At 26.6% G+C, this 13231-nt stretch overlaps 2 protein-coding genes across 3 annotated transcripts in view; one reads left to right on the forward strand and one right to left on the reverse strand.

Moving 5' to 3' along the window:
- Window positions 1-5056, reverse strand: part of LOC100166231 (biorientation of chromosomes in cell division protein 1-like 1) — an 11400-nt gene extending 6344 nt beyond the window's left edge. The window contains exons 1-5 of one of the 2 annotated variants that reach the window (XM_029488982.1): window positions 4883-5056; window positions 4746-4793; window positions 4446-4617; window positions 3279-3406; window positions 2800-2951 (exon numbers count right to left, since the gene is read on the reverse strand). In XM_029488982.1, coding sequence (XP_029344842.1) covers window positions 2800-2951; window positions 3279-3406; window positions 4446-4568 — 403 coding nt within the window. In that variant the 5' untranslated portion in view covers window positions 4569-4617; window positions 4746-4793; window positions 4883-5056. The remainder of the gene's footprint in view (window positions 1-2799; window positions 2952-3278; window positions 3407-4445; window positions 4618-4745; window positions 4794-4882) is intronic. The other variant, XM_001946416.5, reaches the window with a different exon arrangement.
- A 2974-nt stretch (window positions 5057-8030) lies between these two features.
- Window positions 8031-11917, forward strand: LOC100575904 (TATA box-binding protein-associated factor RNA polymerase I subunit B). The gene is made up of 9 exons (XM_008182046.3): window positions 8031-8399; window positions 8707-9011; window positions 9381-9543; window positions 9605-9720; window positions 9786-10013; window positions 10104-10321; window positions 10392-10575; window positions 10825-11012; window positions 11348-11917. The coding sequence occupies exons 1-9, from the start codon at window positions 8307-8309 to the stop codon at window positions 11608-11610; spliced, it is 1758 nt and encodes a 585-aa protein (XP_008180268.1). The 5' UTR covers window positions 8031-8306; the 3' UTR covers window positions 11611-11917.
- The last annotated feature ends 1314 nt before the right edge of the window (window positions 11918-13231 follow it).

Genomic DNA, 13231 nt, shown 5'->3' on the forward strand with positions numbered 1-13231 from the left:
AATTTTTCTTTTGTTTTTCCCGCGCTTTTGAAAACTACTGGGAAATTTAAATTTTGACCTCCCCAATGCACCAACGATATTCACTTTCTGATCGAACAAGATACTGAAGTTGAAAATCGTAGCATTATTTCGACTACTTATCGTGTACAGACACAAAAAAAATAAAAAAAAAATTTAAAAAAAAATAAAAAAACACACATCATTGTAAAATCAATACATTCATCGTTCGACTCAGAATCTAAAATATTATAAAAACTAGGAATGCAATTCAAAATTAGAAATAAATAATTAACTTGAGGGGGGGGGGGAATCGTTCAGCTATGCAATTTAAAATGCATATAAATGGATTATCGTGCTTTTGACGCCACATGAATTTAACCAAATAACTGTGTAGATTTTGACAAGCCTGACTTCTGTTTCTTTTTGCACCATTAAGATTATCCCCACAACCTTTTGATAACCGAATTGTTTATTTTTTACTGAACAATTATGGTAGTCGCAATAACTGATAAGTACCATATAAATGTATAAACAAATTTTTTAAGATAAAATTCAATTTATGTTTTTTTTTATCTAAACATTGAAACTAAAATAATTTAATTAGACCTTTTAAACCTCAATGTTAAGGAATTAAAATAAAAAGATTATAATATTGCATTTATTATGATTGATAACAACTCTTAAGAGGACGTCTTACCCGCATATACGCTCTGTCTTATACCAATTTATAAGCAATTTTGCTCTCAGTAGGTCTAATTTTGGGTTAATATTATGGAACTTAAAAGTAAGGAAATTGCCTGTGAATTGAGTTTCTAAGCTTTATGATATTTTAATTTTTTATCATGTTATGATTATTTAAATATAATAATTTAAAAATGGAAATATTGTATGAACCCAAAGTATAAGCACAGGCAATGTTCTGGACAATGTTATTACCAGGGCTCGTTACCTCATGCACTAAAAATGCATAAATAAGCATGCATTCATGCACTAAAAATTGTCAAAATATGCACTGAAAAGTTTGAAAATATGCATTTATATTCCCTAACATTTTTAAATTATGCGCTCAAAATATGTATTATGTAAAAGAATCATGAAAAAATTTTAAAATAATAAGAATTAATTCATAATTTAAAAAAAATTCAAATTCCTCCACAAAATTGTGCAAACGGCCCGCAACTGTTTGTTTTTTCTTTCGGCATTGATCAAATAAAATTTGAATTATGTGTAGATTACCTATACCTCACATGAAAACACTAAAACAGGAAATTGAAGGGACAAACGCATACGACTCATACGTGTAAACTCATCGAGTGTAAGAATACTATACTGTACCAATGTATAAAATTATAAATGCTGGTTGATGAGAAGCTGCCACTTTATACATTAGAGGATGGTAGTGGTAGCGATAACATTGTTTCCGCGATATTTCGTAAAACGCATAAAATCTAAATAAATATGTACTAGAACAGTAGGTAGTCACATACTCACTGAATAAAAATAAATCAAAACACTATAATTTTGTAAACGGGAAAGTAAATAAGAAACAAGAAACTTTTCAAATATTTGTCTAAAAAATATTTTTATGAAATAATATGCATTAACGACTGTAAAAATCGACTATATATGCCAAATATGCCTTTACACCCAAAACATGCAAAAACATGCACTATCAAACTTCATATTATTATTACCATTGTTATGAAACGGATTTGTATCTCAGTTAGCATGTTTTCCTGTGTAGCAAGAAAAACATGCAGATGCATGAACTTACGAGCCCTGGTTATTACTCTTAAATTTTATAATGGATCAATTCACTATAATATTAAAGCTGATAACACTAAATTAGTCCCACTGAGTGCAAATATGCAATGTATTACATTTGTATGACAGAGATTAGATACAAAACTAATGATACGTATGACATCGTCTCAATACTTTAACACATTGAATGCGTACTGACGCCATTTGGCGTCATGAGGATCATTCAGCAATGCGTTTGACACCATTTGGCATCTAATATACATTTAAAATAAATGGTTTGATATCTCCTACCCATGGCTGAATGTTATTTTATTCTTATTTAGCGTAGATTAAACGCATGTTTTTAAATATGTGTACATATGTCGTTATGAGCAGTTTCTTTATTTTTTTTTTTTAAATTTATTTTGTTTTTACTTTTATCATACGCACTGGGTGAAAACTGCAAAAAGACATATGCGTCAACGTGTTAAACATAATAAAGCATTAGCTACAGGAAAACTTTAATGTTAGTAAGAAACCAGGTTTCTAAATAGATTCAGCAATTTGCAAGTTGTTACAAAAAAAAGTTGAAAAGTATGTTATAAATTAAAATGTGTTATCGTTAAATTGCGACTACAATTATAGTATATGAATTTATTACATTATACTATTTTTTTTAAATGAACATTGAATAAAATGTTGTCCAATAAACAATATATAGGTACCATAACTTGACCTAGGTATGTTGTAGTTCTTCAATTTTTATTGATTGACATTATTTTTTAATTGCATAGGGAAATAATTCGACCAATCAAAAGTGGAGAACTACGACATTAGCCAATGGCCCGTTATGGAGGTGATGTGCATACTTTGATCATAGAGCATTATCTGTGTTAATGTGTTTATATTTTGTTATGGCTAAATCAATAGTCATGTCAGGAAGACTGTGCCTCAAGCAAGGAAAATATATCCTTTGGCTGACATGTCTAAATACTCATATACTCAGCCATAAATTATACTTAATATAAAAATATAAAAATAAAGTTTTAGACATACCATTTAGTTCAATTGGAGGTGCTTCATTTTTGATTCCCAAGTATTCATCAACAGCAACTGCTATTTTAGGTTCAAAAATACTTAATGAACGGGGTGCAAGTACTTGAGTAAGGATTCTATCAGCTCCTTCTTCAATATCCTGAGTTTCACGTCTAAAAGTACATATTTATTTATTAATTCTTTAAAAGGAATATAAATTAATGAATAATAAGTAAATATAACATAATATTTTAACATTATAAATAAAAAATAATAACTTAGTAACGTTAATATTACTTATGTAAATTGCAAAGTTAACATTTAACAATTGGAAAACTAATTAGAGTATTTTAATGATTTTGAATATTAAAATTTACAATATTTTAAATGAAAAAAAAAAATTTAGTATGAACCTTAAATTTAGGCAGAATTAATTTTAATGACAACTGATAAATCCCGTGATAAATTAAAAATATCAATTTCAAATTATAAATACATACCCATCAAGTAAATGTTTTCTAAGACGTTCACGAACAGTGTTTTTATTTAATTCCGGTGTATATTTCTGTTTACTTAAGAATTTTTTGACATTTGATTCTATGCGCTGTTTCCAATTTTGGTAAGTTGGCTTTATGAACAAACAAAGAATAGGTAATTATCAATGCTATACAATCATTTTATAAAATAAAAATTGGTTAATAAACCATATTAATATACATAAAAAGTATACTAAATTAGAGCAGCCGTACATTTAGTAAACCATTATTATGGTTATAAAATCATTAATAATCATTATACAAAAGCAAATAAAATATTTAATTTTATAAGAATATGATATGCCTAACTGCTCAAGTAGTTTTTTGCAGGGATGGAAAAGGTTTTTGAAAAAAAAAAACCGTTATTAAACGGAAAAAAAACAAAAAACAAAAACAATTTATAAATAAAAACAAAAAATAACTGAAAAACGTTAACAAAAAATCCAAAACCGAAAAAAATTTAATAACGAAATCAAAAACAAAAACAAAAATAAATTATAGTATTATACATTATAATATTTATACCACGAAAAAAATTTCACTTAAGTTTTTACTTTTTAATCTACCAATAATGCACTTTTAAAATTTTAAAAACATTTTAATTTTTATAAAAATTATAATTTTGATTTAAAATTTAAATATTAAGAATAATTAATTTTAATTTTTAACTTTTGAGTGCATTTCTATATTGCACATTACTATTATAAAAAAATAAAAACAATATTATCAAAAACGTTAATCAAAAACAATATGGAAAAATAACGTTTTTAAAAACGTCAATCAAAAACAATATAGAAAAATAACGTTTTTAAAAATGTTAATCAAAAACCTCGTCAAAAACGTTAAACAAAAACGATATTTTATAAATCAATAAACAAAAACCAAAACCAAAAAATTAAAAACATTTTCCATCCCTGGTTTTTTGTGATTCTAATTACAATTATAGAAGTCCATTTTATATAAATTGGGTATATTACTAATTTATAATGTTAAATTAAAGACAAGTAGAAAAATAGTTTTTACACAATTAATTAGTGATATTACTTAGTTATAGTAGTAGTATAGAAAGGTTATAACTCAACATTTTAAAAGTAAACATTATAAATTATTTTAATTATTCATGTGTTATACCTTAGCATCGATATCAGTAATACAATGCCTACGGATTTCATCAAATGTGCCATTAGACTTTAATGTTTCAAGCAGCATAAACACAACATCTTCGACACCTAATGTATCGTTGTTCTGCTCCATTGTAGAATCACAGGCTTTTAAGCGATATTTTATGGCTGTTCAATTAACACTATAATCATTGAATAAGTATATTAATGTAAGACACAAATACAAAATAATATATTACTTGTGAATTATTTTAATTAGTTAATACTTATTACGCTGTTAACATAAATTAGTTTAAAAATCTATAGATTCCTATATTTTTGCAGGTGTCCAGCACGATGCAATAACATAAGAATTCGACTAAAAAACCATTTCAACTTCATTATGTAAACATAGTAACTTAGGAAAAACAAATTGAACACAATATTTAGTTAACAAAAATGAATTACTGTAATAAAATGAAGGATTTCTCAAGACACCAATACGAAATCCGTACGTAAAGCTGATGAACATTCTACGTACTACGACAAATTTAAAACAATTCTTAAAAGCTATAAGTTAAAACTTAAAAGTATATTATGATTGTATAACGTAAATAATAAATATTAAAAAATAGTAGTATACATAACACAATCTAAAATTAATAACTATTATTTCAATAACATTTTATGATATTGAACAAATGTTGGTAAGATAACTCGTAGCGAAATATTATCATGGAAAAATAACCATCGTATATAAAAGATAAGAATTTTTTTAATAATAAACATGGAATACAGTTTTATCCCGCCACACAGATGTAGATAATAAATTTAAGATTAATCACGATTTAAGATAAACTTAAATAAAATTATCTTTAGACCTATTGGCTATTATTATTAAAATATAACAGGTATTAATTATAAATTATAAATATAATATTATGTATTTTAACTTAATAAGTCTATTACTTAAAATTTAAGCCCTACGTACCCATAAGAATCATTTATGGTGCCTCGAATCATGGACCGTGGTTTAATATTTATAACTGATAGACTAGCACAGTGGTGCGCAACCTTTTTTGATCCATGACCCCCCAAAATAAATTATTTTTAATACGACCCCCCTTCCTACTAACATTATGTAAGTGTGTAATATAAATTTACTTAATAGTCTTAATGTATACACACATTTTATTCATATACATTAAATCGTTAATTTTAGAGCAATTTTAATATTTAGTAGTTTATATATTATAAAATTATAAAATATTAAAAATGTTAGTTTAAAATAATACAAAATACAAATAATTATTACAAGCTATATAAAATTATAAGCATTAATACGATCAACTCAACGGCTCGTACATGACTATCGAACTATTTCATAATAACCGTAAGATTAAATAAAATTACTGATTAAATTCAAATTTAAAAATAACCCATATACTGCGTGATTCAATAGAACTTGATATCGCAACATTAAGATATGACATAATGTCATAATATTACGATTGACACAGCCATCAACGGTACAAAATAATTGTACTTTGTATAAAACTATAAAATAATATACAATATACATAGTATAAAACTTTTTCGTTTGGTGATTACTTGCGACCCCCTAATAAAATTTCGCGACCCCCTTAGGGGTCGCGACCCCCAGGTTGCGCACCACTGGACTAGCAGCAGTGTAAATAATAATAATAATAATAATAATAACTTAATTCTATCACAGAAATACAGAATGCCCAGTCAATAGATTTAAAATAAATCCATGATGAGCATTTAGCTGCATAGAAAAGACTGCATAGGCGGAGCCACGGGGCGTGCAGGGTATGCAGCTGCACTCCCTAATCGCCCTGAAGGCTGCTTTAATTCAAGTTTAAAATTAATTAATAAAAGTAAAATCTATGAACGGTTAATTTGGCTGAAGTCTAATGATCTTTATAAATACTAATCATTATATTTTGTCCTTAACAATGTATTTTCCATGTATTCATTTTCCCAGCAAAGACAGTTCCTAACCATATTTTTTCTATATAATATAATTCAAAATAATAAATATCATTTCTATATGTCATTTTCAATTTTTTCAATTTAATTTTCTTTTTTTAGAACTAACTGATTATATTCTATAGCAAAAATATTGCCAACCGCCGGAGGAACTCAACTGCGCAAACATTCAGCATATTATTTAAAACTAATAAAAATTTGAAAATTTTGTTTTAAAAGCTTGAATAATAAATAAGCTAATAATTAAATAATAAGCTTACAATTTATAAATAACAACTAATTACGGTGACCTATAAAATATCCGAAAATAGGGATTTTAGGGATAACCCCCCAACCCCCCTCCCAATAAATTGTGGTGGGCTGATTTAGTTTCTGCAGATGCATGCATACGCTAAACAATACTTCTGGCTCCGCCTATGGAAAAGAGATTACGAGTTATGTTGTAGCCAACGGTCTTAAGATCAAATCTTCTAAGTTCTAAGTCCATGATATAATGGCCCATATACCTATAAACTATAAATGTCTAATGGATAGCGCTTTGAGAGAGAAGTCAGGGGTACGATGGGAAGGAGCGAAAAAAGACACAAAGTAGTAAAATTTCTAAAACTCCTTATGCGGGCTCTTTCACTATACTTTTAACTTTATGTTCTTTCTCTCTAAGTTATATTGTTCTGTGGTTAAACAGTTATAGATGATCGCCTAGCATTGATGGCAGGACGGAGTGGAATGCACTGTCCATTAGATTTCAGGTCTATGATATGGCCTATGCATTGATTCCGGATTTGTTTTACCATTCATAACCATAAGCACTTATATTTTATATAATATTGAATTAATTGATAGGTACAGTGGCGCCCAAGATATATTTTTCAGGTGTAGCAAGAAATAATTTTATATTAAATAAATTTAATACAAGGCTCCTGATATATTGTTTCAACTTACAACCGCAGTTTAAAAATATTAAAAATACATGGGCAATTATTTTTGATATAAACATTTAAAGTAATGAATTTTATCAAATCTAAAATTAAAAAATGATTTTGTAGTTCTAAATGTATAAAAGGTTCAACTTATATAGCTATGGATTGGAAATTTAAAACAAGGTTTCATGTAAGTAAGTTAGTATGTAACCAAAACATCTAAACAATATAAAAACGCAGTTTATTTTATGTTCAAATTTGAGCAAAATTAGATATTTAAACGGAGAACCGAAGTAGAATGATTTTATCTTTGTGTAATATTTTAAAAATATTATTCGCGGGTACTTGAAACTTCTAAAGTATAATATTGTTGTATACGAATATGATAACAAACAAACAATGGTTTGAATCCCGGACTAAAATCAAGATTATATTATATAAATAGGTATTGTATATTATTGTCCGTGGATTGAATAATGGTCAAACCTAAAATTTGTTTAATGCACGGGTAATAATCTATACAGATATATTATTATGAATCAAGCCACGATTTAAGATAGTAGGTATATAGACATAATATAGTATAGTAGTATCTTAAATACTATCTTAAATCGACGTGATTCAAGCCATAGACATATTAACTAGTTAAAGTAAAAGTTAATATGTCTATGATTCAAGCACACAAACATACGGTATTTTTATAATACTTTGTATACCTGTGTTCAAGCATAGTGATTCAAGTTATCAACAAACCCGCCGTTTTAAATGTGATAACTTATTATCTATATTATTCTACACTAATTGACAATTGTATACGTTTTTTCGATATTTTGTTATTAGTTGTTACTACTTATTAGTCTGAACCTGAAATGGTTTCATAATGAAATACTGAAATGTCTGAAATTATAGAAAACATATTTTTTTAAATAATTATTTATTTGTAATTAAAACCAGGCAATATGCAAACTAATGAATGTTTTGTTTGTGGTTGTAACGATTTTACTGTTACTGATGGAGCATTTGTATGTAATGAATGTGGAATACAGTCTCAAGTAAGCGTGTATAAAATAATAATTTATTTTTCTAAAGAAAATATAAATACAATAATGTATAATATAAAAGTCATTGTTTTCTGTTTAAAATTGGGTTGATTATACCTAGTTATGAGGTACTAAGATATACTTATAAGTTGAATTATATCATATTTTAAGACACTGGTTAAAAAAGGATGTTTTATCAAAAATATTGCTTGTTAACATAACTTTCATTAAAATATCTTCTTACAAAAACAAATTATGTTTTTTTTTTTGATTGTAATATGTAATTTTAAATTTCTTTATTTGCATTTTAATCTTACAGAGTGTTAGAGAAGAACACATAAACTTTCATGAAGATGTTAATCAGAACTATGAAGATCCAACACATATAGATCATGAAATAACGACTGGATCTCAACTAGAAAAACCTAAGAAACTTTTATCTTGGGAATGTTATAATTTTATACTTTTAGGACTTACCAATGAGATGATTGAACTTGGAGCTAAACCTAGCTTAAAAATTATAGTGTTACAATTATGGGTTCAATATTTACAATGCATTGAAGTTGCGTTTACATCAAAGAAATTTAGGAAACTTCCAAAATTAAACACAGCAATAATTGATATGTAAGATAAAATCATTTAAATTAATATTCAGATAATAACCATTATAATAGTTATAAAATAGACAAATATAATTACAGTTGAACGTAGTTATCTCAAAGTTGAAGGGGAAATTCTAGTTATCCAAGAATAACACAATTATAGGAAATAATAGGAAGTGGGGGAAAAGTTTGAAGTATCAACAATTTCAAGTTAAAGAAGTTTGAGTTAATCACGTTCAACTGTATAAGTTTATTAATATACAACTGCCAATTGGTTACAAGAAAAAATCTGCAAATTACTATTACGCATAACACCAAAAAAATTATTAGTGGTAATTATCTGAATATTATATTAGTAATTAAATAATAAATTTACAGAATTCATTTTCAGGGACTGTGAAATTTTATATGGTGTTGAAAATGTTAAAAACAAAATTCTACATGCAAAAATTGGTATTGCGCATGGAAATAAAAAAAAGAGATGTTCCAATAAAAGAAAATCATTGACCTCTAGTATTAATTCTAGTATGACAAGCCTTAATAAACGAAATATGGTAAATTATTAAATAATTATTAAATATTATAATCTATTTATTTGAAAAAATTAAATTACAGTTTAGCCGAAAAATAAAAAAATTAGACCACTCTACAAGAGATTCAAATAATGACTCAGTAGGATTAACAGATGATATAAGTTTATTGCAAAGAAGTAATAAGTCAAGTAAAATCAAGTAAGATATAATATTTATTATTTATAATATTTGTGTTCACCTGTTTAACAAATTTCTTATTTCAGGATTAAATTTAAAAAAAATATAAAAAAATCTCTTACTACGATGCCATCAAAGACTAAAGATCTTACTACAGAAGAATCATTAAAACTTTTGGAATCTGGCAGCAAATATTGGAATAGTTTAAAATATAAAGAAAAAAAGAATGTTTTATCTATTAAAAAACTACTATCTATATTACAATTAGCTCTTATGATCAACGGAGATGATATTTACCTATCTGATATACTCAGGTAAACCAATTTATGTTATGGAAAGTAAAAACCATAAAGTGTATCGCAGACTGCAAATAAATATTTTTACTTTGATTTTATTTTTATTAGATGGTTTCATGAAGGACATTTGCATATAAATCGTGTTAACTTATTTTTACCAGTAAATTCAAAGCACGGTATTAAATTTAATCAAATGGTGCCTAGTTCCAGAAATACATTAAATATAGAATTCCACATGTTATTGAAACATTTAAAAGCTGAACAACTACCCAATATTGATTTTAAAAAAATAGTGATGCGTTTTTCTGATGAACTACAACTTCCAAGTGATTATTACTTTTCTATAAATAACTTTTTATTTATTGTTTTTATTACTATACACATTTTTTTAATTAGATGATTTTACACATTTTGTTTGCAAACTTGTGTCAATATCTCCTCCAAGCACTAAATGTAACCGAATATTACCAGACATAGAAGTTAAAGTAATGGCTTACATACTATTTGCTGCCAAATTTTTATTTTGTCTTGATGGTAACTCAGAAAACTTATCATCAGACTTTGCTGAAAAAATTAACCAGTATGTTATTATTTTTATTTTTAAAACCACAGTACTTTAATCAGGACCCACATGTTTTAAAAATTGTATTTAAAAATTCTATGTTATTTATTAGGCCCAACAAAATATAAATCCCAACTTGCAAAATAAATTGTGCTTTTAATTGAAAAACAAATAATGTTATGTCTTATAAGCATTGATTGTATCAGCAGATTATAAGATGCGGAGTCTTCAACATTTAAATTCCTAAGACTTTGTATGTTATTTTAGATCAGATATAGTTGACAAAAAATTGTTTAGCTGGAATGGTTATGTGCAATACATAGAATTTAGAAATTGTATCGTATCTAAATATAACTATTATCTGCATGAAAATTTGTATGGAAACAATATACGCAACACTCAATTATTTATCAACGATTGGAATATGATGAGGCCAACTTTACCTGTAATAGAAAGTAATAGTAATAATTTGTGTTAAATTAGTTTAGTGGTTCTCAAATTGTGCTCTGTAGAGATCTAGGATTCCACCAGTGATCTAGGGGCTAAATGGACACATCCAATTTAAATCAAATTTAATATTATTAATTGCATACTATAATATTCATCATGATTATTGATAAATCATTTTTTTTTTGGTTAAAAATTTATTGGTAATCTGTTTTTGGGACTTTTTATATTTTGTTTTTTAGCAACTGGAGAGCTCTGTGAACATAAAAGTTTGAGAACTGCAGACTTAAGTATTGTATCATTTAACTAAATGCTTTTATTTATAATTTTTATTATTGTGTAGGAGACAAAATATGTAAAAGTTTTAGGGACAATACTGAATGTTTGCTTAAATCATTACCTGATTTTGGAAGAAAAAAAAGTTATAGAGAAATTCCTGCTTCAACTAAACCATTGTCATCAACTTTAAAATGGATAGTTGAATATCATTCAACAGAATTAAGTAATGAAGCAAAAACAATACTAGAAAATAATTTTATTCAAACTGATATCTTATATCTAACTGATGAAAAAAGGTATTTATGTAATAATTATGGTGTTATATAAATTACAGAATATACTTATATACTGTGAAATAGACATAAATTTGTTAAATACTTAATTGTTTAAACACTTGTTAAGTAGACGCAACTCCTGCATTTGTTGTCTTCGTCTTAAAGGCACATAATATGAAAATTGCATGCTGAACAGTTTACGCTTTGTTAGTTTTAAAATTTGAGTAAATCAACCTATTATGAGACTTAATGGCAGTGTTGGGTAATAACGTAACGCAATCACTTTTTCAGTAACGCAGCAGTAATTTCATTACATTTTACTTAAAGTAACGGAATTGTAACAAAATTATTTTTGAAAAGTAATTTCTATGAAATAACGCACTAACACGTTATTAAAATAATAGTTTTGAATGTATTACAAAAACAAAATAATAGGATATCCCAGAAAAATTAAAAATCAATTATATATTTTTGATTCCGATAATAGTTAACAATATTACTAAACATTCCAGGAATAAATGTTAACACTTTATTAGCTAAAAGAAAAGAGTTTAAAAATAAAATTTAATAAAAATTAATTATGATTTATGACATATCTCACCTATATAGCCATATAGGTGAGATGGTTGTACATTTGCATATAATTAGACTGCGGATTATATGCATTTGCATATATTATGCATATGTAATTGCATATTTTTTTTTTTTTTTTTTTCTATATTTGTTCATTGTAACGACCTCAAGGTCTTTGACAATGCTTATCACAAGTGGGTAGTAGGGAGATCATGTGATCTATTTATCTATGTATATATCACTATATGCATGATACTACCCCCCTTCTCCAAGAGGAGACATGTGCGGTCTTCACTCCCAGTGGAGTGGGACCTAGTTGGAAACCGGATGACGCAATCGGACGACAGCACGGGAAAATGGTGACTGCGTAGAATCACACACATTTTTTTGCACTTTGCTATGAATCGAACCGATGACTGTGTGAGTCGTAAGTCAACTGTGTGACCACTGCGCCACTCCGGCCCCAAATTGCATATAATCGCATTTTTTTACCAAGTATGCATATTTCATTGATCGCGATGTAAAATGGCATATAATTGTATTTTTAAACAAAAAACACACTGATTAAATGTGTTAAAACGCATACTATATAGACTAGGGTGTTCCTTAGTTATAGATGATGAAAAAAAAATTTCAACATTTTTTTGGGCTCACCCCCTATATGTGTGTATGCATATAAAAATGAATTAGGAAAAAATTTGAGGCAATCAAACAAGATTAACCCGTGCCGAATTGTACCTAAAGTTTGAATTAATTCAAATTTTAATATTTATGAGAATTTTTTATATTTTTTTTAAATATTTCGCAAACCATTAAGTAAAACGAAATTATTTATATAATATGTTTTAAATAAAACAAAATTGTCTATAAATTATTCCTTAACAAGTTTTGAATAGCTTCTACTGTTCTTGAGATATATTGACTTAGATTGATAGAAACTCCGTATTCTGAAAATTTTTATTGTTAAAACTATATAAACATATTATTATTAATGGTAAAGTCGTCAGTGTTAATGTATTATGAAATATTTTTATTTATTGAAGTATATACTTAATGATTTAAATTAATATTTTTTTTTTATGTTTCCCTTTTTAGATTTG

Source organism: Acyrthosiphon pisum, chromosome A2, assembly GCF_005508785.2.
Source record: "Acyrthosiphon pisum isolate AL4f chromosome A2, pea_aphid_22Mar2018_4r6ur, whole genome shotgun sequence".
Classification (NCBI taxonomy): domain Eukaryota; kingdom Metazoa; phylum Arthropoda; class Insecta; order Hemiptera; family Aphididae; genus Acyrthosiphon; species Acyrthosiphon pisum.

Excerpts from the sequence above, each read along its gene's own strand:
- LOC100575904 (XM_008182046.3), top strand. The coding sequence starts at position 8,307 with ATGCAAACTAATGAATGTTTTGTTTGTGGTTGTAACGATTTTACTGTT. Across the intron at positions 10,576-10,824 it reads TTTGCTGAAAAAATTAACCA|ATCAGATATAGTTGACAAAA; the intron begins GTATGTTATTAT and ends ATGTTATTTTAG. Across the intron at positions 11,013-11,347 it reads AACTTTACCTGTAATAGAAA|GAGACAAAATATGTAAAAGT; the intron begins GTAATAGTAATA and ends ATTATTGTGTAG.